The sequence below is a fragment of the Mauremys mutica genome, chromosome 9, assembly GCF_020497125.1.
Source record: "Mauremys mutica isolate MM-2020 ecotype Southern chromosome 9, ASM2049712v1, whole genome shotgun sequence".
Taxonomy (NCBI): Eukaryota; Metazoa; Chordata; order Testudines; family Geoemydidae; genus Mauremys; species Mauremys mutica.
The window spans coordinates 48,848,055-48,875,494 of record NC_059080.1 but is presented as its reverse complement, the minus strand read 5'-3'; the positions used below and the strand labels follow the sequence as shown (position 1 = coordinate 48,875,494).

Sequence of the window (27,440 nt, the reverse complement as noted above, 5' to 3'; positions counted from 1 at the left end):
TGGACAGTCACGGGCAGTAAAGAAAAATTAATGGCCCGTGACCTGTCCATGACTTTTACTATATACCCCTGACTGCAACTTGGTTGCTCTGGGGAGCGGGGCGGCAGCCCAGGAGTACCATGGGTGCTCTGGGGGAAGGGAGGTGCAGCCTGGGGGCACTGTGGGTGCTGGGGGGTGGCGGTGTGTGGTCCGGGACTCCTGCTGGTGCTGGGCGGAAGAGGGGGGCTGGTGGGCTCCCTATGTTGCTCCTGGAAGTGGCTAAGTAGAGGCAGGGCCAAGGGGGACTCCACGCACTGCCCCCATCTGCTTCCCATGCTGGTGGCTTCCAGGGAGCTCCTCCCCCCCAGGTAAGCACCACCCATCCCGCACCCCAACCCCCTGCCTCAGCCCTGAGTCCCCTCCCATATCCAAACTCCTGCTGCTGCGGGGGGGAGGGGCACTGTGGCTGGAGGATTAGGTTTCTTGCATTTGCTCAAGAAATACACGTCAGTGTTACATCCTCTTTCTTCATGTTGTAGAGTTTCCATTTCACACATCAAAATTACAGATCATTCTCTGTTTGCAGTGTTGGTATAGCTATGTTGATCCCAGGATATAAGAGATAAGGCGGGTAAGATAATATCTTTTATTGGACCAACCTGTGTTGGTAAAAGAGACAAGCTTTTCAGCTACACAGAGCTCTTCTCTTAAAACGTGTTTACTACTTATGCTAAGCAATCTGTTTCACCTTGTATTTAGCTGTGACACGTGAGTATCTTTCCCAGACCTGAAGAAGAGATCTGCGTAGCTCAAAAGCTTGTCCCCTTCACCAACAGAAGCTGGTCCAATACAAGATATCACCTCACCCCCCTTGTCCCATTGTGCAGTAGAGATTTAGCTGCAAACAGTACCTCCCCTTCTAAGTGGGAATTTGGGCTCTTTCAAACCAAGCTGTGAGTATGTTCTTCAGTTCCAAAAATCAAGAATCACTCAAATGAAATGCTCTGCCACTAACTCAATAACTTTTCAATCGTGTAGTTCGCTTTAGTGCTTTTGATTTGCACAATCACTGCATACAGAGAGAAGCAGTCTATTGGTAGCCAGGTCCCAAAATAATACACGCATTCCTAGGTGAGAGTCAACAGTCCCAGGGCACCCTGCTGTAACTCACTCTGCCTGAATGTAAGTGGGCTGCTGCATTCTGCACTAAGTTATCAATAGGGGCCACGGGAAGTTGTAAGTGGTTGCTGGAAGGGGAAGAGCATCACGTAATACATACATTTCTGCAAGCTCAGGATTACCTGCATGAAAAGTGTACTGTATAGATCGTAATTCAGTGCTGTGCAGGTTTTATTTAATTCCCATATTTGTGTGCAGTTCCATCAATATATCATCCTTCACTTACATGAGTCCAACAAACTGGACTGGGAAGGAGAAACTAAAACACCAACCCCGTCATGCTATTTAATGATTCTTGGTTAGACTACAGAAGGAATTCAATAAAGACCCACTGTATATTTTGATATTTTTATTAATATAGTCTTGCCTAATGACAATACAGAATCTGAATACAGCAATGTTTGTATACAAAGAAATAGCCCCTTTAGTGACCAAATATAGAGCACTGCAAGTGTACTAGTACTCTGACTCCTAAAATAATTGTAAAATTACTTCCAATAAAGAAAAATAAAACCATTGTGGCCAGCTCAGTGGGCCAGTGATAATGCTTGACTCCAGAGTATGACATCTACCTTTGACTCCAAGTCTCTCTTCCTCCAGTCTGGATTAGCTTCAGTAAAAAAAGAGGTTTGAGAAAGAATGGCTTATTTTTGAGGTTTCCCCATCAAGTCATTGTATAAATGAATGTCAGTTGCAATCAGGAGCATCAAAAGCCAAGTGAAGAGAAGAGATCCTCAGAGCGGTCAGGCACAGAGGACTTCCCCCCGCCTCCCCCGCCCCCCAGGAGTGTATGTGTGGAAGCAATTAGCAACCATATAAATTCCATTAATTAAGATAGCAAATCCCAAGAATTTACACTTCCATTGGAAAAAAAAAAAGAAAAGAAAAAAAGAGAGCATTTCCTCACTAGAATCAATAATTTAAAAACAACTTACTCAATAACTAAACCATAATGCTCTATTGAAAAAAGCTAGCTATTCAATGAATACATATTACCCCCAAAAGCCAAGATCTCTCATAAGTAAGGCTAAGATTTTGTTACAGTTATTTTTAGCAAAAATCACAGACAATTCACGGGCAATAAACAAAAATTCACGGTGCCATGACCTGCCTGTGACTTCACTAAAAATAACTGGGGTCAGGGTTAAGTTGGGGGGAGGAATGGAGTCGAGGGAGGGGGAGACCGACAGGCCGAGCCCCCTGCCATTGCAGGGGCAACAGCCCCAGTTCCAGTGGCTGCAACAGGGGCACAGCCACAGGTGGTACGCAACCCCCACTCCAAAGCTGGCCACAGCTGCAGGACGGAGGTGCACAGCCCCAGCTGCAGCCCCCACCAAGCCCCAGCTGTAGCCCTGGGAAGCCGCGAGGGGGGCACATGGCCCCACTGCAGCTGCTGGGCAGGGGCGCATAGCCCCAGCTGCAGTATGGTCCCCACTGCAGCCCCAGCAGAAGCCATGAGGCTGGGGTGCAACGGCGGGGGTGCAGTCATGGGGGGCACGCAGCCCCCACTCCAGAGCTGGTCACAGCTATGGGATAGGGGTGCACAACTGCAGCCCCTGCCAACCCACAGCCGCAGTGGGGGGAGGGGGATGGTGCACGGCCCTGGGACACTGCAAGGGAGGCACACAGCTCCATCTGCAGCATGGTCCCCACTGCAGCCGCAGGGCTGGGATGCAGCAGAGGGCGCAGCCATGGGGAGTGCACAGCTCCTGCTCCAGTGCTTGCCACAGATCCAGGACAGAGGCTCACAGCCTGGCTCCAGCCCCGCCTCCAAGCCGCAAAGCAGGGGCTGCAGGGTACTGGTTCCAGCCATCCAGCCCCAGTTGCAGGGCAGGGGCACAGTCCTGCCTCTAGCCCTGGCTTCAGCTGCTGACAGCTGAAGCAGATGAAGTAACAGAGGTCCGGTTAAGTCACGGAATCCCGTGACTACCATAACCTCCATGACTAAATTGTAGCTTTACTCATGACAATTCCACAGGTAGAGCTCAACCTATGCTATCTGCACTAACTGCATAGTATCTTTTTATTCCAAACAGAAGTTGGCTTAAGTAAGGACTACAAGAAGGGAGCAGTCCCCCAACAAAGGTATACCAGGGTTAAGTATGTACTTGTCACTTGCAATATATATATCAGCTTTCACAGTTTTTTCCTAATACTGGTTATAAATACTATTGCAGTTTAGATCACAGTACTGACCTCAGATGAAATTAACTGAAATGTTATGCAACAGTTTTTCCTAGCAGCACTTCAAAATGTGCTATGTCCTATGTCCAATGTCCAAGAACACTATTGTAACTGAGACCATTTGAGAACCCTAAAAGTGCACAGAGGTGCTTAGCTGCACTACACGAACAAAAAAACCCACTGGGGCTGGGAAAAAAAAAAGAACAAAAAAAAAGGATAGTAAGGTATTTTAAAGTATTCGTTCTAATGCCTTCACTGAAGCTTATAATATTATTTCTGGTCACTTCAGTAAACCAGTCTGCTCAATATATTGAAAGATTTAAGTAACATGGCTTGACATTTTTCTCTGGCAATACTGAAATGCCTTATTACTATCTCTTATCTATGGAAAAGGCAAAATGAATACATTTACATTTCTTTCCCTACTAATTTTGTATTCATCCATTTAGCAAGAAAGGACTCACTAACCCTGTGTTTCTGACAAAGCAGACGTAAATAAGGCTGCTGCTTTTGCTCCCTTCATTGCGGACAAAGATCAGAAGAGATGAGTAGGAAGACGAGCAGCTCTATGAAATGATAGCTGCTTTAGAGGCAGCACAGGAGTTCAACACAGGGGCTATTGTGGTGGGTTTGACTTTGGATATTAAAAAGATACTCAGAATATAAAGCAATTTATAAACTGCAGTAATTTTAAGGTAGGTCAAAATCTGATCTGCTCAGTAGCAGGACTCCTTTAAATTAGTAATTTAGCGACCATTAAAGCTACAATTTGTGGAATTTAACTGCAGGATTAAGTTATGGTATTCCTCATCTCTGATATAAATGTAGAAGAGGATGAACAAAGCCACTGCTGTGCAGGAGACCAGAAAGATCTCAGCATTTTGTGATGGTGCCATTTGTATTATCTCTTTGGCACTGGTGGGTTGTAAACAGCACTGGTAACTAATTTTGCAGTAGCACATCATGTTATGAAATCTGACTGTTGGCTTTGGAGGGGCAAGTAGACAAGATTAGTCATTCAGCAAGTGCCCCCTTTAACAAGGAATTCTCTTATCTCCTCTTTCCTAGTTAAGACAAAGCATACCTCTTTTGTAATTAGACACTTGTGATGCCAAGGCAATGGCTATTCAGCACTGGACAAGAACTGAGGAATGGCCAAGAGTCTCACAGGCACACAGTTAATGCAAGAAATAGGAAACAGAATAACTTAACTTGGCATTGGACTCCCAAATTAGTCAAACATCACACCACTGGACAACCTATAGCAACACTCATGTATTCCTAGGTGTAACAAGTAGTATGACTAATGGTGCTAGTGAGCTACGCAAATAGACTGACTACTGCTAAGTCAGGTTAGGAAAGGCTCAGTATCATCCATTTTGCACTCCTAATATACTGGGCTACAGAAAATGAGCTCAATAAAATAATACTAAATTACTAAACTAAAACTGATCACATTCTCTATATAAGGTATAAAATATTGACTGAATACAATCTGTTACAAAGTACATATTACAAAAATTACCATGCATTTGCACATAACATACTAATGTGACATCCAAGTCACAGGCGAGGTAAAAGACATCCTTCCCAGTAAGAGACACTATTGCATCCCAACGCTGGAATGTTTCCTCTTAATCTGCATATGACGTTATCTGCAAAGAAGGCAGAAATATGGATATTTAACAGCTAGCTGTTTTGTAACTATACCTTGTATTTTAGAAACTGAACTGTAGCGTGTGTATCAATTACTAAGTGTTAACAGTGAAAGATCCTCTTCGGTATTCCACATGTGGGTCTATTAAGGTGCAGTCTACATGATGTCTAAGATTCCTTCCATCAGCCGTACCAGAACACACTTTGCCAGACACACCAACCCCCCCATTCTGAATTCTGGAGCAGGAGACTGCCTGTGGGGATAAGGCAAATTTGTTTTTCTAACGGTTCATAAACACAACAAAGACTAACATTAAGATTTAAAACCTTAGATACAGGCAATGTTGAAAAAATGGATTTTCTTTATGCCTAACAATGTCATGACATCACTACTTAAATGCATTGTGTGACATCCCATGGGGGAAGTTTGCTAATGTGACAGACTTTCTACCTCAAAATTGAGGACAAAACTTTTTCTTCCCTATTCCCCCAAATCCCTACAGTTGCTAAAGCAGTGTCTCAAACGGTGGTCCAGGGAGAATTTTCTGGGTGTAGGCAGAGAGCAGGTTAGTCACATGGTGCTGGATCTGTTTCCAGGTGCTAAACTGAATTCGAAGCATACTAAATATTTCCCAAGTAAGCACTTGCTGTGGTCACCACAGGGCTCTTATTTAATCACCACTGAGAGGGGAGGTAGACCATGTGATTGGAAAGGGAGGCAGTCCATGGGATGCAAGGTCTACACTATGAAAGTCTGAAGACCCCTTTTCTATGGCATTCTGGAACACTATACAAATTGTTACAGACCAACATAAGACACAAAATTAGCATATGTAACATATTGATAGATAGAGCAGTGCCTCCCAATTTCAGAAGATACACTGAAAATAATTGAACATAAATAAAAAAGTGTTAACACAAAGCTAAGGTTGCATACCTAAGAACTCATAACTAAGGAAATGTGAAATTTAAAACTGAATGTATAATCTTAACCTTGCTCACTTGCATAAAGCCTAATCAAGTGATATTATTTCTGAAATGCCATTTTTTCTACAAGAACTTACAGTGATTGTACTTAAGTTTCCTCCACTGTGAAAGATTATCATTTATAAGGATAATTCCCTATAAAAATATGCTTAGTATTTATATAGGATGTGTGCAGTTAAACATTTCTACTGGCCCTATTAGTATTTCCCAGTTTGTGTACATTTAACAGAATACATGCAAAAAGTGTGAGAAGTGCACAGTAAAACATAATTAAACATACTATGAATTAGGGATGTAAATATTTAAAAAGTTAACCATTTAAACAATTAAAATTATATCATTTAATTGGTTAACTGATTAAAGAGAAAGGGCCCTGGGCCGCTCTGACTGGTGTGGGGTTGCAGGTTAATGGTTAGGGTGGGTTAACCGGTAAGACTATTGCTTACTGTTTAACATTTTACATCCCTACTACGAATGTTCTCTAGAGGTTTCTCAAACATTTGAAGTGAGGCCCATACCCTGAGATATTATCACATGGACAACCTTCCCTTCCGTTCATGATCATGCAGACCACTTCAGAGAACAGAGCATCTTTTTTTTTTTTTAATTAACAAGAGAAGAATACACCCATGATAGTCAACCAAATAACCGAGCAGAGTGGGAACCAGGACATTGCCTCAGCGTTTTAATACCCTTTCTGAAGGTGACAAAAACCTGTATTCTGGTGCATCTCTAGATTAAATAAATTTTAAGGGAGAGAGATGATAGATTTGATCACTGCAAGTCCGAGATTCAAGAGCTCTATAGCTGTTCTAGATACAGACAACTGGGATTTCAGGATAAAAGAGCCCTGAGGCAGCCAAACTTCTGTGACACAACGTATCACCCACCATGCCTTCCTTTCTCAAGGGAGCAGCTACCACCCTTATCAGCATTATGAAGATAAAGCTGATGTCCGTGTGATTAAGAGGGCCTCGTACAGCAGGTGGAGAGCCTCCAAACAATCCCCATTCAACTTTCAGATGCTAATTAGCAATAGACCTGTGCAAGAAAGTATCATGAATTGTCGAAACCAGATGGTGTCCTGAATCAACTACTAGAATTAACTACATCTATTTCAATATTCATGAATCCGGATACTCATACTACCCCCATCACTGAGACTGCATTAAAGCAAGGAGGGAACAAAACTTCACGTCCATCTCCATTTCTCAGTCAAATAATTGTTTTTAATGTTATTGTAGAATGGATACATCGAAGTGAGCTGTAACATCTTCCTCCAACCTATGCTGGCAGCAAGTTACATAGCTATGGGCCATTTGCCAAGAAAGTGTTGTTTCCTGCACTCATGAGTCTCAATCTTGAGGTTGGTAATTCAACGTTTCAGTAGAAAGAACATCTGGGAGATCACACTTAGGCCTGGTCTACACTACGCGTTTAAACTGAATTTAGCAGCGTTAAACAGATTTAACCCTGCACCCGTCCACACAATGAGGCCCTTTATATCGATATAAAGGGCTCTTTAAACCGGTTTCTGTACTCCTCCCCGACGAGAGGAGTAGTGCTGAAATGGGTATTGCCATGTCGGATTAGGGTTAGGGTGGCCGCAAATCGACGGCATTGGACTCCAGGCGGTATCCCACAGTGCACCACTGTGACCGCTCTGGAAAGCGATCTGAACTCGGATACACTGGCCAGGTAGACAGGAAAAGCCCCGCGAAGTTTTGAATTTCATTTCCTGTTTGCCAAGCGTGAAGCTCTGATCAGCACGGGTGGTGATGCAGTCCCAAATCCAAAAAGAGCTCCAGCATGGACCGTACAGGAGATACTGGATCTGATCGCTGTACGGGGAGACAAATCTGTTCTATCAGAGCTCTGTTACAGAAGATGAAATGACAAAGCATTTAAAAAAATCTCCTGGCTATGATAGACAGAGGCCACAGCACAGTGCTGCGTGAGAAGCGTAACGGAAAGCCAAAGAATCAAATGGACGCTCATGGAGGGAGGGAGAGGGTACTGAGGACTCCAGCTATCCCACAGTCCCTGCAGTCTCCGGAAAGCATTTGCATTCTTGACTGGGCTCCAAATGCCTGAAGGGTCAAAAACATTTTCCCGGGTGTTTCAGGGTGTATGTCGTCAATTTACACACTTCCCCTCCCCCCGAAAGGGAAAAAAATCATTTCTCGCCTTTTTTCAATGTCACCCTATGTCTACTGCATGCTGCTGGTAGACGGGGTGCTGCAGCGCTAAACCGCAGCATCCTCTCCTCTCCCCTCCCCGGTGGCAGAAGGTACAGTACAGAAAGACTGATAGCCGTCCTCGTCATCATCCTGTGAGTGCTCCTGGCTGGCCTCGGTGAGGTCAGCCGGGGGCGCCTGGGTAAAAATAGGAATGACTCCTGGTCATTCCCAGCAGATGGTACAGAACGGCTGGTAACCGTCCTCATCATAGCAACTGGGGGCTGAGCTCCATCAGCCCCCCCCTTTCATGTGTAAAGAAAAGATTCTGTACTGCCTGGACTATCATAGCAGTGGGGGCTGGGCTCCTCTCCCCCTCCACCCTTTAATGTCCTGCCTGGACTATCATAGCAGCTGGAGGCTTCCTCCCCCTCATTTTATCTCACTAAAAAGTCTGTGTTTCTTATTCCTGCATTCTTTATTACTTCATCACACAAATGGGGAGACACTGCCACGGTAGCCCAGGAGGGTTCGGGGAGGAGGGAAGCAACGGGTGGGGTTGTTGCAGGGGCACCCCCTAGAATGGCATGCAGCTCATCATTTCTGCGGGATCTCTGGGGCTCTGACACGGAGCGGCTGTGCTCTCTGGTTCTCTAGTACACTTGCCCCATATTCTAGGCTGGACTGACTATTTTTAGACAAAACATAGGAAGGGAATGACCCGGGGAGTCATTCCCATTTTTGCCTATGCGCCCCCGGCCGACCTCAGCGAGGCCAGCCAGGAGCACCCATGATAGCAGCAGACGGTACTGAACGACTGATAACCATCATCTCATCGCCAATTTACAATGGCAGATGGTGCAATATGACTGGTAACCGTCTCTGCTATCTTGCAAAGGCAAATGAATGCTGCTGTGTAGCAGTGCAGTACCGTGTCTGTCAGCAGCATCCAGTGCACATACGGTGACAGTGAAAAAAGGCAAAACGGGCTCCATGATTGCCATGCTATGGTGTCTGTCAGGGCAATCCAGGGAAAAAGGGCGCGAAATGATTGTCTGCCGTTGCTTTCCCGGAGGAAGGACTGAGTGACGACATTTACCCAGAATCACCCGCGACACTGTTTTTGCATTGGGATTTCAACCCAGAATTCCAATGGGCAGGGGAGACTGCAGGAACTATGGGATAGCTACAGGATAGCTACCCACAGTGCAACGCTACGGAAATCGACGCTAGCCTCAGTGCATGGACGCACACCGCCGAATTAATGTGCTTAGTATGGCCACGTGCACTCGACTTTATACAATCTGTTTTACAAAACCGGTTTATGTAAAATCGGAATAATCCCATAGTGTAGACCTACCCTTATCTGAGATAAAGTGGTCCCTCTGCTAATTTGAGCCAAACCCATGGAAGGCTTTGAAGGACAAAAAACTTTGGATCTGATGTGCTATTTGATGAGGAGCAAGCATAGTGAGAGGCGCATAAGGGCAATTGTACTCAGCAATTGTAATCTCATCTTGTGATGCTTGTCAAATGGGCTGCTATATTGGGACCAGCTGGAGATTTTTAAATGGTAGGAGCGTATTTATTCCTCACCAATTTGAGGCAAGATTGGAATCTGCCCAGCTGTTAATAGACACACACACACATATATATATATATATATATATATATATATATATATATATATATATAATATATATATATATACATACACACACACACACACACACATCCCAATAGACTCTGAGCTGCAATGAAGGAATTTGGAATGCCTGACAAAATTATTAGAATGATACAACTGAGTTTGCAATTCAAAAAGCAGACTGTGAAAAGCAAGTGAAATCTCTTCCCCATTTGACATCAACACTGGACTAAGGAGGGGAGATGTGCTATCCCCAGGACTCTAACGTGGCTATTGAAATAGTGATGCAATCATTGTGAAATTCTCAGAATGGGGGTGAATTTAAATGGCCTGACCAACTTTTTGGATACACTGATGACCTGGGCTATCCAAGAGACAGAAGGTACAAAGGAGGATTGGAGACTTGAAGGATGTGGCAAGGAAAATGGGACGTTAGACCAAATATATGGTTGTAAAATGAGGATCTTGGACAAGCTTACTTGGTAATTTAATGCTCCTAGGCATTTAAACTATCAAACTTGTTTATCAATTGCCAACAACAGTTAGGTGAAAGAGGAAATAGAAGGCATGAATAGAGAGAGGAAATGCCTGTTACATTTCTCTGCATGGAATTTTCAGCTCCCAACAACTGAGAAAGACCAAGCGTCAGATCTGAGGCCATTGTAAGGGCTACTATTTTGTATGTATGTGAGAGAAGCAAGCACTTACTAAGAAGGAAGAAAGACAGCTTATAAATACTTCCAAAAATACAGGGTTGAGATGAAGTTTTTGGTTAGATCTAATAGGGAACTGCAGGAGTTCTATGGTGAAGCAAGTATAATAGTAGTGAAATCCTGATGACTCCAATGGGCAGGGCATGTAATTGAGATGAGAGAAGACAGACCAGCTAAGCATCTCTTGCAAGGACATAGTTGTGGTGTCTGACCAAAGAGAAGATGGCGGAAAAAATTTAAGCAAAATCTAAGAGCTCAATGTGAATTACCATCAATGGAAAAAAAATGCACTTGACAGAAAGATGTGGGGGCAAACAGACTGGCCAAGGTCTTCCATGGTCTACATAGTCAGGGAGGAGGAGGAGTAGATGTGTATTACATTAACCTAGTCTAAAGGTCATAAATGCACAGATCACCATGGCACAGTCCAAATCACAGGACAGTGTACTGTCTCCTGGTTGTGCATAGATGTAAAATGAATTTACTGAAGCCAATAAAATCATTTGGCCATTTTAAGTCCAGGAGAGGGGAGCCTGTAGTCATCTTAAATCACCACTTGATCAAAGCATTGCAACAACAAATAACTATTTATCCATGAAAATTTGTACTTTGTCCTACGAGCGCAGAAGAATGGACTTGGATGGTAGACAAAGTCTGAATGTAGCTTTTCGGATAGCTATTTAAAATACATACTAGCAAGCCTTTAAGTTCACTGTCACCATTCTTTAATTGTCTAAGTGTCAGAACAGTTTGCCAGATGGAAGCTATCTCCACTATTAGAACAGTAGCACATGACAGTGTTCTCAAGACAAAACTCAAACAGAAATTAAGAACTGAATATAGTTCTCTACATTTTTCTAGAAATTGAAAGTTACATTTTAAAAAATGTAATCAAGTTTTCATAATACTTTTTTCATTCAGAATATTGAACATCAATATTCAATTAAGTTAAGTTAAGTATGCTTATTCTGTCCTCAAGGTACTGATTTACTTCACTTTACAAAACACCAGTATGAACATTTAAAAATGTAACATGACATGGATTCAACCTCTTAAACCAATCAGTTGACCTGTTATTGTTTTCCAATTACTTGAAACACCTACTAAGGACAATTTATTTTTCTTATTGCGATTATTATAATCATTTGAAGGTCTTACCAAAGAATTTATACATGGTGTCCATGAACTGCACTGCTGTCTCCCTCACCACCTTGCATCTGCATTTGCATCTGAGCCTGCATTCTCGCAATCATCTCTTGCATGCGACGAAGCTGGAAAAGACATAGTATAGAAAAAGCCTTTTAGTCCTCTCTCCTAAGCAGGTGGCTCTTCACTGCCACAACGGATTGTTTCCTATTCAATGAGAACTAATTTTGGTCTTCACTAATACTTTTTTGATGGTTAGTTAAACATTAAAAAAAATATAGCTTTTCTTCACTCACAAAAATATGTAAGTAATTTACTGATCAAAATAACAGGCATCACTTTTGAAATATGGCACCAGTTTCCCAAGTGTGTCTCAGCAGAAGCTTCTACTTCCTCTATGTCCAGTTGGTGTTATTTTCTTAGTTACAGCAATACATTAAAATGGATTGTGTGTGGTGGTGTTGGAGAGTTGAATTAAACTATTTACAGTCACTGAAGTTATTAGTAAAGCCCTAGTCTGCAAGCTGACTTATGTCCCCTCCACCCACCCCTTGATCCTTGACAGAAAGAGACAATACTTGAAGCATTCCAGCTATAGTAAAATAATTCAGACAACCTCTTCTGTGGCAGATAGGGATTGCTGCCAGGAACCCAGTTGTGCTGGTAACGCATCCATCCATCCAAACATATAGGATATTAAAATTAAGAAAACTTAGACTGGGGTTCTACAAATTCAAACATTTTAGAATTATTGAATTGTCTCTTTAAATGCACAAGTCAGGAAACAACTGTTGAGATTAACCCAACCATATTGCATATAGTAACTCCTCGCTTAACGTTGTAGTTATTTTCCTGAAAAATGCAGCTATAAGCGAATCCAATTTCCCCATAAGAATCAATGTAAATGGGGGGAAAGGGTTAGGTTCCAGGGAAACTTTTTTTGTCAGACAAAAGACTATATATATATATACACATACACACACACACACACACACACACACACACACACAAAATAAGTTTTAAACAATTTAATACTGTACACAGCAATGATTGTGAAACTTGGCTGAGGTGGTGAAGTCAGAGGGTGGGATATTTCCCAGGGAATGCCTTATTGCTAAATGATAAACTAGCACTCAGCTGAGCCCTCAAGGGTTAACACATTGTTGTTAATGTAGCCTCACACTCTACAAGGCAGCACAAATGGAAGGAGGGGAGACAGAGACATACACTGTGTGAGTGAAAGAGAGAGATGCATTGCCCCTTTAAGTATGCTGACCCCACTAACTACACTGCCTTTTTAAGTAGATCAGCAAGTTGAGACAGCAGCTGCTGCCAGCAAGCTCCCTCAGTCCTGAGCACTGTCATGTCCCACCCCCCCATGGAGATGGGGTAAAGGAAGGAGAGGTGGGCAGGAGCAAGGGGGAGGGGGACACCCTGACATTAGCACCCCTCTTCGCCCCCCATCCCCTGCACAGCAAGCAGGAGGCTCTGGAAGCAGCTCCAAGGCAAATGGGAGGAGCAGCACACAGCAGTGGGGGGAAGGAGAGCTGAACTGCCCAGCAATTGATAGCCTGCTGGGTGACTGCTGGACAGGGAACTCAGAGGAGCGGGGAGCTGATAGGGGGGCTGCCAGTCCACCCTGGTTCCAAGCCCCCACCGGATAGCTCCAATGAGCTGCTCTTTCTGCAAGCTGTGAACAAAGCAGGTGGCTACCAAACAAAGTTATAAGGGAGCATTGCACAACTTTAAACAAGCATGTTCTGTAATTGATCAGCAACATTAACTGGGACAATTTTAAGTGAGGAGTTACTGTATGTAGTCTTTTTAAGTTCTATTTAGGCTACTGAATGATGGTCTTGATAGATTTAAAGTAATGGAGCCAACACTGCTCTAGGAACTTTGTTTTTTTAATGCCCTGCCTTTTGTGTATTAAGTTTTCACCCTTAATGCTGCATTAATAGATTTCTGCAATTTAATTTATTTTTTTTAAATAAGTTAGTATAATGACCCCAACAACCTTACTCCATCCCAGCCACTTCCACATTGACAAGCCTGCCACCCCCATGTTAACTACAGTCGTCCTCAAGAGATCATCCTCACTCCAGTGATAAGAGCACCAGTGGAAGGCAAGGGGTTCAGAAGGTATCTTGTTCTTGTTAAAAGGGACACCGTGAAAGGTTTCTACAATTGTGGGGAGCAAGATGTTTTACTGCTGTGAAGGACTACAAGCTCATCTCTAGAGATGGTGGGGGAAAAACCGGTTACTTACCTTTGTAACTGTTGTTCTTCGAGATGTGTTGCTCATATCCATTCCACGTAGGTGTGTGCGTGCCGTGTGCACATTCGTCGGAAGACTTTTACCCTAGCAACTCAGTGGGTCGGCTGGGTGCCCCCTGGAATGGTGCCACCATGGCACCGGATATATACACACCAGCCGACCCACCCACTCCTCAGTTCCTTCTTGCCGGCTATGCCGACAGTGGGGAAGGAGGGTGGGTTTGGAATGGATATGAGCAACACATCTCGAAGAACAACAGTTACAAAGGTAAGTAACCGTTTTTTCTTCTTCGAGTGATTGCTCATATCCATTCCATGTAGGTGATTCCCAAGCCTTACGCAGGCGGTGGGGTCAGAGTGAGATGTTGCAGAATGCAAACTGCTGAGCCAAAGGCTGCATCATCTCTGGACAGATAGACCAAAGAGGCAAAGGTCCGGATAGAGGACCAGGTAGTAGCATGACATAGCCCCTGGAAGGGTATGCGAGTCGGAAAGGCAGGAGAAGAAGCCTGAGCCTTGGTGAAACGAGCAGTAAGGTGGCTCGACGGAACATGGGCCAGTCACAGGAGGTGCAAATGCATGACGTCACCCAAGATGGAAAGCTCTGGGAGGAGACAGGTAGGCCCTTCATCCGGTCTGCCAATACAACGAAGAGTTGGGGGCATACAAAAAGGCTTGTCCGCTTGACATAAAAAGCGAGCGCCCTACAGATGTCTAGGGAGGGCGAATGTGCTCCCGTCGCAATGAATGGGGCTTCGGAAAGAAGACCGGAAGGAAGATAACCCGGATGATATGAAAGGTCAACAGCACCTTAGGGAGGAAGGCCGGACGTGGCCACAACCGCCCCTTGTGCTTACGCAACATAGTGTACCGTGGGTCCACTGTGAGAGCCCGAAGCTCGGAGACTTGTCCAGCCGATGCAAAGGCTACAAGGAAAAAGCTGTCCCTCAGGACAGGTATCTCAGTGAGCATGTTGTCAGTGGTTCGAATGGAGCAGGCATAAGTCTGCTTATAACCAGGTTGAAGACCCAGGAGTTGGTGGGGCGGTGAACCTGGGGCATAAATGCCCCAAGCCCTTGAGGAACCTAGAAACCACAGCGTGTGAGAATATGAAGCGTCCACTCTCCCTTGGGAGGAAGGTAGAGACGGCTGCCAAGTGCACCCTTAATGATGAACTGCGCCCGGCGCTGCTGTTTGAAGATCATAGGCAATCACATAGGAAATAGATCGGAACCTCTGTGGGGGAAACATTGTGTTTCGTAGCAGCAAGAGAAAGAGTGCCAGTTGGGCAGAAACGTTAACCGAGTGGAAGGCTTCCTACCACCCAGGAGAATCCTGTAGAACCGAGGCAGAACAATGTAACTCGGATCGGTTTAGGCCCGCAGCAGGCATGCGGAGATGTGCAGGAATTGCAGGTCTAGGTGGTAAAGTTTGCCGTGATCCAGCGTTATGAGGTCTGGGCAAAGAGACAGGGGAATCGGTTGGCTACCGACAGGTCTAGCAACATGGTGTACCAGTGCTGCCTGGACCACGCTGGAGCGATCATGATCAGATGCTCTCTGTCCCTGCGGAGTGTTAGCAGGACCTTGCGAACCAGCGGGAGCGGTGGGAAAGCAGACGGCAGATGGCTCGTCCACGGCATCAGAAAAGCGGCCAAGATCGAGTCCTGGGAGAGGCCTTGGCATGAGCAGAACTTCTCTCTCGTTCCGTTCCCGCGAGAGCGAAGTTCCAGAAACGTAAGGGATAACATCCGGAGGAATCAACCACTTGAAAGACCGGAAGGAGCTGCTGAGACGATCTGCCAGAGTGTTCCGGACCCCTAGGAGAAAGGACGCTACCAGGTCCGTCAATGGAGCTGTGCAGGAGTCCCGGAGCTGGATAGCTCCCTGCAAAGAGAGGAGGACTGTGCTCCTCTGTGCTTGTTTATGCAACGGGTGTCCGTTGTGTTATCTGTGAACATCGAGACACAAAAGCCTTGTAGGTGCTGCTGAAGCGCCTGGTACACAAGGCAGACTGCTCTCAGCTCCCGGACATTGATGTGCAAGGGCAGCTGTTGAGCCAACCAAAGGTCTGGAGTGGGAAACTGACCCAAGTGAGCACCCCAGTCAAGAGATGGGGGCGTCCATCATGAGGGACACCGAGGGTGAGGTGGATGGAACAGCACCCCTGCACACATCAGGGAGGGCGTCGACCCCCAGTCGAGGGAGCCTAGGACGCTCGGGGGGATCGAGGCGACCATGACCACGCTGTCTCTGGCCGGGTGGTACACTGAGGTGAGTCATGATTAAAGTGTACGAGGCGAAGCCTGGCATGTTCGGTTACGCACGTGCAGGCAGCCATGTGGCCCAGAAAACCTAGGCACGTTCAAGCCAAAGTTACCGGGAAGGTCCGTAGAGCTTGTACAATGGTTACCATCGCGTGAAAGCAAGGCGTAGGTAAGCAGGCTGTGCGATACTGAAGTCCAAGGTGGCCTCAGTTAAGTCTATTCCCTGAGCGGGAATCCGGGTGGATTTCGTTATATGGATCCTCAGGCCTAAACGCAGGAATAGGATCTCGTCGACACCCACACGAGTGGTAACTTGGGCCCCGGTTGCCTCTGGAATGAGCCAATTGTCCAGATACGGAGAACGTGTATCCAACAGTGGCGGAGAGGGCGGCGACTACAGCCAGACACTGTGAATACACAGGGGGCTGGATAGAGGTCAGCCGGGAGGACCGTAAACTGGAAATGACGGTTGGCCACAAACCGGAGGTACCTGCTGTGCGGAGGATAAATGGCGACGTGAAAATACGCTCCGTTCATATCGAGGGCGGCATACCAGTCTCCGGGATCCAAGGATGGGATGACGGTCCCCATGGATACCATGCGGAACTCCAGGTATATCATAACTTGTTGAGCTCCCGAAGGTCTAGGATAGGTCTGAGACCTCCCTTCACGTTGGGGATTAGGAACTAGTGGGGCTAGAACCTTTTGTCCCTTTCTAACGTGGAACCTCCTCTATAGCTCCAATGGTGAGGAGCGCCCGCACCTCTTGCGGGAGGAATTGCTCGTGAGAGGGGTCCCTAAGAGGGACGAGGAGGGATAGGCTTTTGCCCAATTGGTGGTTAGGAGGACCCTGATTTTGGCCCCTTAGGGGTCCCGACCAACGCCTACGACTGCCTCAGTGTCGCCTGCTGGCAAAGCCCTGTCTTTGTCGAGGCGCAGGGTAAGGGCGGCGAGGCTGGGCGGAAAGGTCGGCGGTGAGACATCGGCATGTACATGCCGAGAGGGAGTGCATAGTGACCTCGCTGACCTTTGGGCCTTGCAGCCTAGGGCCAGTTTTGAGAACAGGCCTTTGTCATTGAAGGACAAGTCCTGTATAGTGTGTAGCAGCTGCGAGGGAAGGCTTGATAACTGGAGCCATGAAATGCACCTCGTGGCAACACCCGAGGCCAGAGCCGTGGCCGTGGAGTCCGCTACCTCCAACAAGGTGTGGAGGGGAGCTCTCGCCACTTTGAGCCCTTTTTCCAGGAGGGCATCAAACTCTTGACGGGAGATCTGAGAACCCGACTCCGTAAAGTCTCCCACTAGATGACAAGGGAGCAGGGGGAAAGACGTACATATAGGTGCCCGTCGCCCCTGGAGGATACCATGCACATGCATTCGACTCCCGTGCCTATGGGCGGGATAGTGGCCACTTGGAGATTCATAGTGAATGCCACCCGTCTCGGGAGGTCCTGATGGGCCCCCAGGCCGATTAGGGGAGGGTCCAAGGAGCACGCTTGTGCCACCGCCTCATCTGGGGAGGAGGGAGACGAAAAGCCGGGGCAAGTGGGTCTTGTGTGGGCTCACGCTCCTGGACGACCTGCTGATCTGGTGGGATGTGGGAATCCGGTGGCAGAACCGGACTCCCTCCGTAGCGGTCGGAGAGGGACGACTAACTGTCACCCCTGGTACCCAGTGCTCTGACGGAACAGAGCGCGATGGGAGCACAGGTAGCGCGCCCAAGATGTACAGGGCAGCCACTGATGGAGGTCAGGGTCCTGTCCTGGAGCACCCGGAAGACTCTGGTGTCCACATCCGAATGGATGGCCATGGCGCTTGACGCGGCACCGGGAATCGGTACCATGAGGCCTACCGGTACCGGGAGCGAGAATGGGACCTGCAACCGGAGCGATGCCGGGAGGCTGGCCGAGATCTCGAGGCTCGACTCCGGGAGCGGCTACGTGAGTCCAGTGCCTGGAGCGGCGCCGAGAGCTGGATCTGCACCGAGTGTACCAGGTCGGGGAACGGGCCGCTGATCGGTGCCGCGGGTACGACCGGTACCGATATGGGGAACGGTGCCAGGACCGTGAACGGTGCCGGCACCGGGCTTGACGACAGGACCGAGAACATCTGCGAGACTGCGATCGTGAACGGTACCGCTCTGTGGTGCCGACGCCGGGTGGCGTGAGCAAGACAGGCTCGCGATAGACAATATAACCCGCACCGGCGGTACCGGGGGTTAAAGCAGCGCAGGTTCTGCCCTTGCCATTAACACCCTCGCTGTGGAAATGTTTCCTGCATGGAGGGAATGGTGAGCACAACCACAGCTCGCATCGGGGAGTGTTCAGGTGCTGGACTCGATGGCTCCTGCATGGCCGGAGTCTACGGTGCTGATACTGTCGGTGCCGCAGCAGGTACCGGCGACGGGCAGTGCGACCTAGTAGGGCGCTCGGGCTGCAGAGCAGGCGGCTCGGACACAGCTTCATAGCGAGCTCGACCACGGTCCGTACCGGGGAGCTTTCTAGCACCGGACACGACGGTTCTTACCTGCCTGGAGTTAATGGTGCGGATATTGTCGGTGTCGGGCGATCCGACTGAGCATAGCGCTCGGCTGCGGAGCAGGCTGCTCGGACACAGCTTCATAGCGAGCTCGACCACGGTCCGTACCGGGGAGCTTTCCAGCACCGGACTCGACGGCTCTTACCTGCCTGGAGTTAATGGTGCGGATATTGTCGATGCCGCGGCAGACATCGGTGCTGGGCGATCCGACTGAGCATAGCGCTCGGCTGCGGAGCAGGCAGCTCGGACGCAGCAAGGATATTGTGCCTCTTCATCCTCCAGGCCGAGTAGACATTGGAGCCAGCGACGGTCGGCGCCGAGAGGCCTTGGCGGTACCGGCGATCCGGGGCCGAGGGAGTGCTCCTGAAGATTAACCAGCGCTCGGTGCCGAGAGTGGAGGAGCAAGAGCTGCCTCCCTCAGGAGCTGTTTGAGACGAAAGTCCCGCTCCCCTTTGATCTCGGATTAAAGGCCTCACAAATGCGGCACTTATCTATGAGGTGAGATTCCTCGAGGCACTTAGGAGAGGATCTCATGTCGGCATCGGCTTGTGGCCGGCCGAGCATTATAAAACCCTGTGGACCGGGCATCGGACCCGGCACCGGGTGAGGGGAAGGGGATAAACCCCGAACCCCTGTGAAATAAATACTATACTACAAACAAATAAAGTTAACTACAACTATAAACGTCTGAACTATATACTTAACGAGAGAAACTACGAGTAGCTAGGGAAGTGGAGGTCAGCTAAGCTGCGCTCCACTGTTCCAATGACCGACACGGGCGGTAAGAAGGAACTGAGGAGTGGGTGGGTCGGCTGGTGTATATATCCGGCGCCATGGTGGCGCCACTCCAGGGGGCGCCCAGCCGACCCACTGAGTTGCTAGGGTAAAAGTCTTCCGACGAATGTGCACGCGGCGCGCACACACCTACATGGAATGGATATGAGCAATCACTCGAAGAAGAAAGTTTAGTAATGGATAGGGTGATCAGATAGAAAGTATAAAAAATTGGGACACTTTTTTCAGGGTGGGGGTGGGGAAGGGGAATAATTGCCTGTATAAGACAAAGCCTCTAATATTGGGACATTTGGTCACCCTAAGCCCAGGGCTCCCTACACAGCTCAGCTGACTCAAATCCCACTAACCCTGAGCTTAAACTGCAGTGCAGACTCACCCGCCTGGCTTTATAACCACCCCCACTGAGAGAGATAGTTGGGGAGGGCACATGGGAAACTGCCCCACATCGAGGCACCAACCATCCCTGCTCTCTGCTGCGGACTCCTTGGTGCCCTCCCTGCCTTCAGCTGCTGCAGGCTGCAATCCCCGGCCAAATGCCCTTGTTGGGTCACAGCTGCTTGCGGGGGAGCTATTTACCTCGCTGGTGCGCATGGTGCCCAGTACTGAACAGAGCCCATGCACTGCAGGGAGCTGTCCATGCGGTGAGTGGAGAGCGGAGCTACCTGGTCTGAGGGGTGGTGCCGGGGTCCCCTCCAGCCACCCGGAGCCAGGTGGCGGCTCCCTGAGTGGTGCTGCGCTGTCGCTTCGGGGCAGGCTTCTCCCCCAGCTCGCAGCTGCGCCAGCTTGCTGCGCTTCCTGGGATGGCAGGAGCCTGGGCTGGCACACTCTGGCGCTCTGCACCACTCACAGGGCCCTGACCCTAAGAGCTAGAGGGACCTGCTGGGGGGCGAGGTGGGGAGTCCCGGCGGTGCTTACCTGGGGCGAGTCCCAGGAAGCATCCAACAGGTCCCTCTGGCTCCTAGGGTCAGGTCGGTGGGGTGGGGGCGGAGGGCTCTCTGCCCGCTGCTGGCGCCTGCAAGCCCCACCCCCACATCTGATTGGGCAGGAGGGAGCCGGTGTAGCATGCAGAGACTCCCTCTGTCTCTGTGCCTGGGGCCACCAGCACTGCAGGCGGGCAGGCACACCGCCGGGAGCTGTCCCAGGAACTGCGGCCACGCCAGCCCTGGGACTTTGGCGGTGATGGTGAGTGGGTCTCCCGATATCGGGACAAAGGTCATCCTGACCCATGTGCAGTTAGGACGCAGGACAAATGTGTTAAAAATCGGGACTGTCCCAATAATATCGGGACATCTGGTCACCCTAGTAACGGAAGGAAGTTATTTGACTGATTATCAGATTGCATGTTCAAATGCAAATTCTAATTGCAGTATGCAATCTCCGTTTGCTTATAATGCTGTTCACACTTGTCAAAGCACTGGTTATCACTGAGTAACAACTTATGCTAAGTGTGAAATTTAATTTTTCAATGTGAATTTAAAGTTCACAAAAAGTGCCCTATTAAAGTGCTGAAATTCTATAATTACAACACAAGCTTCTCCCCACTGCCCTGCTACATGGATAATCCTGGTTTAGCAGAACTGTATCTAGAGGCAAGAAAATAATTGTCAACCGTCCATTCAATAACTTTGTGCCTCAGAATGCTCCGAAGGTGCAGACTGATGCCAGTTGTAGCAGGGATTTTGTAATATGGTCACATCTGCTCACTATGAATTGGAGTGAGCCCACGCTCATTTCACAAAAGACTTAAAAACAACCAGCAGATGGCAACTACTTTCTGATCCAAAACAGATATGAGCCGGCAGCCAGGAGATTAAAGGTTCCATATACAGTCACTATCTTGTGCCATCCAGTCCACTCCAAGATGGAATTTTGAAAAAAATCAGCTTTGAATTTACAAGAGCGAGCGAGCAAGCAAGCACACAGTTTTGACAATTCTTGAGAGAAAGTTTTCATTCTCCTGTCACTCACACTACTGAAATTGTTATAACGGAAAAAAAAAGGAAAAGAAAAAGAAAAAGAAAAAAGAGAGACAACAAATCGCCCCCCAACCTTCTGCACTGAGACCACAATGAAATATTTTGCCCCAAAGAAAATAATTAAGGAATGAAAAGTGGGCATTTCTGCAATACAGAGCTTGTCTATAAAGAAAACATTCTTACTTCAGCTTCTTTTTCCTGCAAAATCTGATCTTTATTCACTTCCTCATCTTCAATTTTCCTAAGATTAAAAAAAGAGAGGCATAAACATTAATCAACAACATGTGTGCCTTCTGGTTCATTTACTCAAAGTGGCAGCTTTATATCTGTTCATAAGTAAGGCTAAGATTATGTCACTAAGGTCACAAAAGTCATCCAGAGACCACTGACATTTTCTGCTTCAGCCCCACGCCACCAGCGGGAGCCCTCCCCTTCTCACCCAGCAGGGCTTGGGCTCTCATCCTGCATCAGTTCCATTTTGTCAGTTTTTTTGGTTTGTTTGTTTTTTAAACACTGAAGTCAATGACTTCCATGAATTTTTGTTTATTGCCTGTGACCTGTCCCTGACTTTTACTAAAAATAACCATGACAAAATCTTAATCTTATGAATAAGCAACCAAGATTCTCATTCTGAACCAGACTTGCATTCTTATTTCTCACATGTAGTTTCTTTAAATACACATAGGATTTATTTAGGCACTTTCCCCACATCAACTGAAAAACATTTTTCATAAGAAAAACCTTTTTCAGAGCAAGTACACCAATTCCCCCAATCCACCTCCAAAAAAAAAGAAAAACCAACAAAGAAGCTTAAGATAGGCACAAGTGAGGAATGCAGGAGAAAGTTCCTTGCTGTGAATTAAGACAGCTGTCATCCTTGTTCTATATGCAGGACTTAGTATTATTTTTGAACAGTGTTTAAGTGCAGTAATTGATGCAGTAAAGATAAAGTTGTGTCCATGCACATATTTGATTACCACAACAGAGGTATACTAATATCAAACAAAATTTGTTCATCATCACCTAAATACAATTTACTAGAGATGGTACAAGTGCTCCAGTGTTCTCCTCTGTCCTTCACAAGTTCAACCATCTTATTTTCCAAAACCATGTCAGAGAAGCACAGGTAGATCCATCTCAGAAGAAGTACTAGGGTTCATATATCTATGTGACTGAAGCGAACCAGAAGTTTAAGATGATGGACAAACTATGAGCATGAGTTCAGAAGTGACATGAACGCTTATGCCCAAATAAATTTATTAGTCTCTAAGGTGCCACAAGGACTCCTTGTTGTTTTTGTTAAAATAACTGGGCATCAGTTTTGGGTTTTCCTAGAGGCCCACTAGGATCTGTGTGAGGAATTTGGCTGCCCTTGCAGCTGGTACTGTTTCCTATAAGATCAGAGACATGAAATAGAACTAGCATATGCACAGGTTTGCGATCAACCATATGAAAAGCCATGCATTATCATCAAGATTTAAGATAAAGCAAAATGTCTTCTCAAAGTACCAAGTGCAAACCTAGAGCTTTTTCAGAAGAAAAAGATCCTTCACAATTCCTCCTTGGCTTCTAAATATCTTGCCACTTAATTCAGAGCTGGATTTCATGTAGCATATCATTGCCATTCCAATAACTTGGGAATTTTATTTGCATTTACCATTGACTCAGTGGGACCAACACCTTAATTTCTTTACTCTTCTATATATTCCATACATAATTCAGCTTGCTCAATAGGTGGGTGCATTTAGCCATGTATCTGGTAAGGCCTGTTAATCAGGCGTACACATGTTCTGTAAGTGACTTAAATATGATATAAATTCAGATATGTACATTGATGAGCACCATATAAAATATTTAGGAAAGCCTCCCAAAATGAGGGCAGAGCAGCATTCTTCCCTTTCTCCACCTATGGGACAGTTTGAGAGAGACAAAAGAATACAGGTTTTTTAAAAGAGTGTGTATACATCTGTTTGGAGATCTTACTGTGAAAAAGCAAGCTCCAAGCAAATCAGTCGAAGAGATGTGTTTTGCAGTCATGTGTAGAGTTGTATTCAGAAGTGGTATAAAGAGCAATATATATTGTTAAGACAGCATCAAATGCAAACAACCACTAAAAAGTAGGCTTATCACCTATGTAGACTACAGAAGAGTGATGATGCTTCCAACAATCAGCCTGGCTTCAGAAACCAATAGCACTTGCAAAGTAGGTTTAATTTTAACTGCTAAGTAAGTAACCCAATGCATGTTACAAGGGACACTTCAACTTAAAGTTTAGCCAATTTCAAGCTGTTAGAAGTTGTTTCAAGTACCACACATACCATGTTTCCCTGACATTTTTTTCTCCTCTCCCCATTGCAGCATCAAAGACTCATACAAATTAAAAAAATTAAAGCTAATGTTAATTTTTTTTTATAGTACACAGATTAAGAAAAGAGTGTCTGTATATCTGGGTATAGTGCTCAGATTATTCACAATACATAGTTTGTTTTAAAAAGGCCCAAGATACATGTAGTGCATTATCAGCAATAATAAATCACCAAATTAAGGTGAATAAATTTAACAATTCCGTTTAGATTTAGAATCTGAATACTCGGGTATATCACTCATGAAAAGTTATACAGAGAGTTGGTTGCAGAAAGCAAATATAGGAATGAGTGTAGGTTGTCCCTCAGTAATTGTGCATTTAGGGTAGATTGTCCATTTGGAAAATACAATCCATGAGGAAAGTATTTCAGTTACTTTCCCCACTACACTACTCATCAGCACTCCAGCTCATCCCTCCTGGTATTGCCGATGTCTGGTGATGTGTTCTATGTAGATGTCCCTCAATCACCTGATGGCATCCAACACCATGAGTTGCCGCATCAGCAGAGCGTACCGCTGACAGATTCCACATTCTCTCAACACTTGCTCATTACTGGTGTCCCATGTGCCCAGGGCTCTGATGATCAGCGCATCTGTCTGAACCTGGTAAGCCTTAGCTCTCAAGGTGTCGGCCAGAGGGGCGTATTTCTCCACCTTTTGAGCTCTGGCATTGCGGAAGGCCGGGGTCCTGTTCTCAAAGGGCACTGTGACGTCCACCATGATGATCTTCTTCCGGTCCTCATTGGTGATGACTATGTCTGGTCACAGTTGGCTGTCAGTTCTGGGGATGGTAGAGTTCATGGCAACCTTCCCTATGGGTGGTGGGATGGCTCCGACCAGGTGATCTTATATGGTGTTGTGTCATAGAATATCAGGGTTGGAAGGGAGGACATCTAGTCCAACCCCCTCTCAAAGCAGGGCAAATCCCCAACTAAATCATCCCAGCCAGGGTTTCGTCAAGCCTGACATAAAAACCTCTAAGGAAAAAGAGATTCCACCACCTCCCTAGGTAACCCATTCCAGTGCTTCACCACCCACCTAGTGAAAAAGTTTTTCTTAATATCCAACCTAAACCTCCCCCACTGCAACTTGAGACCATTACTCCTTCTGTCGTCTAGTACCACTGAGAACAGTCTAGATCCATCCTCTTTGGAACCTCACTTCAGGTAGTTGAAAGCAGCTATCAAATCCCCCCTCATTCTTCTCTTCTGCAGACTAAATAATCCCAGTTCCCTCAGCCTCTCCTCATAAGTCATGTGCTCCAGCCCCCTAATCATTTTTGTCGCCCTCTGCTGGACTCTTTCCAATTTTTTCACATCCTTCTTGTAGTGTGGGGCCCAAAACTGGACACAGTACTCCAGATGAGGCCTCACCAATGCCAAATAGAGGGGAATGATCACGTCCCTCGATCTGCTGGCAATGCCCCTACTTATACAGCCCAAAATGTAGTTGGCTAGTGTAGTGTGTTGCAGCTGCCAGGCTCTGGAATGGGGCTTGCAGCTATACAGGACGTGGGGTAGCATTTCATTGGCATAGTGGCATTCCTGCATTGCCATGGCTCCGTTCAGTGGGATGCAGTTGAGCCGGGCCCTGTGGATGAACCTCCAGTCGGCAAATCAGGTGAAGCTGCCCCTGGGGAGGAAGTGCTTGCTGGCGTCCCACTTGCACATCACCTTGAATGCCTTGCCCTGGTCCGGCTTCCGTTTCAGGTTTTCCACGTATTGCCAGCGGATGGCATCCTTCAGGGTCCTCTCCAGCATGGTTCTAGCTCTTGGAGTGATGATAGTGTGATCTGTATTCTTCAACTGTGGCACCAGGACTCCCAGCTCCTGGTATTCGTTGCACCACATCCAGTGGCAGCCGATATACTTCTCCAGTCGTTGCATAGCATTGCAGGCATGAGCGAAGCATGCGTAGCTAACCATACATTAAGTGTTGTCAAATGCATGAAGTAAACAAACTGATGTTTACTAAGAAGATGGTAATTTGACACCCACCACTTCATAATACAGATACAGCCCCTAAATTTATAGCTAGATAGGAGACAAAAACATCTGTAGTGTAATCTAGAAAGATACCACAAAACACATTGACTATCCTCAATCTGTCAGAGAATCTTGGTGTACACTGCCTATTTCCTGTTCTTTCAAGATTACGGAGGCAGAAAGCTCAGCAGTTTTAACTCTACTTTTAATCTCCGTGAGATTCTGAGCAGCACACAATCACAGATAGACCAGTTCTATATTAAAGCTATATAAACACTAAGACCTTGAAACACACTTGCTAGATAACAGGAATCCAGTTCAACAAAAAATCCCTTTAAAGACTAGAAAGAGGTTACAATTTCAAAGAACAAGGTGGCTGAAAACAGAGACTAATACGTTGCTGGTCTGCCTGGAGGGAGAACTGAACTACCAGGCTACCATAGAGGAATTGGAACTCATTTCTATCCTGACCCATCTGGTTCTCTCTCCAGTCTTAACAGCAGGGAAAATCCACTGCTGGTTGTGAAAGATTGTCCGCCCTACTGGTGAGTTATCATGTAACCCTCTAGTGGCTGAAACATACAAAAGCAGTTTTCAACTTTAAGCCAAGGCATACCTGATTAATTTCTACCTGAAACTCAGACCTCCCCTAACTCAAAAACACATTACTTTTAATCAAAATTAAGTTTTCCCTGTCTCCTTCACTCCTGCTGTGAAGGATCTAACTCTGTTTCTCCCACCCTCCAAACTCCCAGAGAAAAGGGAACTAGCATATTTAAAGAAGGCATCATCTGTCAACTACTCTGCAATACAGGAAAACTCTGCAGTTTGCAGGAGGTAAAATAAAGTGCTTGTAGTGGAAGCTCAGGTTTACCCTGTGATTTAAAAAACAAACAAATCCAACCACCTGTCCATATAGTAGTAGAATCTGGTGAGAACATTAAATTCCTTTTCAAAAGCGGACTGCCAAGATGGATTTCTAACCCTGGAGACACTTCCAAGAACAATGGAATATCTTTTGCCTCAATCTCACAATATCTGTCATCCCGTTTTTCTTTCACTATTACCACCCCATCCCCTCTCTTTGAGAATGGTAGGGAGAATTTAAAAGAACATAAGGGAAAAAGGGAGAGAACAGAACTCATTCTCATTTTTCCATTCCCCCCTCTCAGTAAATGAACATGGAAACCCTTTCAGGATGGAGAGCCAAACAGCTGTTGGGGGAAAACGAAAGCTGTGGTGCTAAAGACTATTGGGAATTCCCTCATAGATAAGGTGTTACAAGTTCTTGATTAGCAAGATAGCATACTAAAGGCAATCATTCCTTATTAAAGGCTTAATCCAGCAAGGTTCTGAGGGAGTTGCAGAGCCTACCTGCCAGTGGGCAAGGGATGCTTGTGAGGAAGTCTAAGAATTTATTAGTGGCTGCTGCCACAGCTTCATTTCACATCCACTGGCTCTACTGGTACCCAACTGACTCCAAAGGACAGTAAACCAGTTACAATTCAATTTTTAGAAGCGGGAAGTGTGGTTTACATATACCCAGCGTAACATGCATTCTGAACAGAGAACA

General features: G+C 46.5%; 1 protein-coding gene across 2 annotated transcripts in view; it reads right to left on the bottom strand.

The window, feature by feature from the left end:
• Positions 1-1,492: 1,492 nt before the first annotated feature.
• Positions 1,493-27,440, bottom strand: part of SEPTIN2 (septin 2) — an 80,110-nt gene continuing 54,162 nt past the window's right edge. For both annotated transcript variants that reach the window (XM_045030168.1, XM_045030167.1), the window contains 3 exons: positions 21,702-21,759; positions 11,679-11,791; positions 1,493-4,997 (listed from right to left, as the gene is read on the bottom strand). In XM_045030168.1, coding sequence (XP_044886103.1) covers positions 11,687-11,791; positions 21,702-21,759 — 163 coding nt within the window. In that variant the 3' untranslated portion in view covers positions 1,493-4,997; positions 11,679-11,686. The remainder of the gene's footprint in view (positions 4,998-11,678; positions 11,792-21,701; positions 21,760-27,440) is intronic.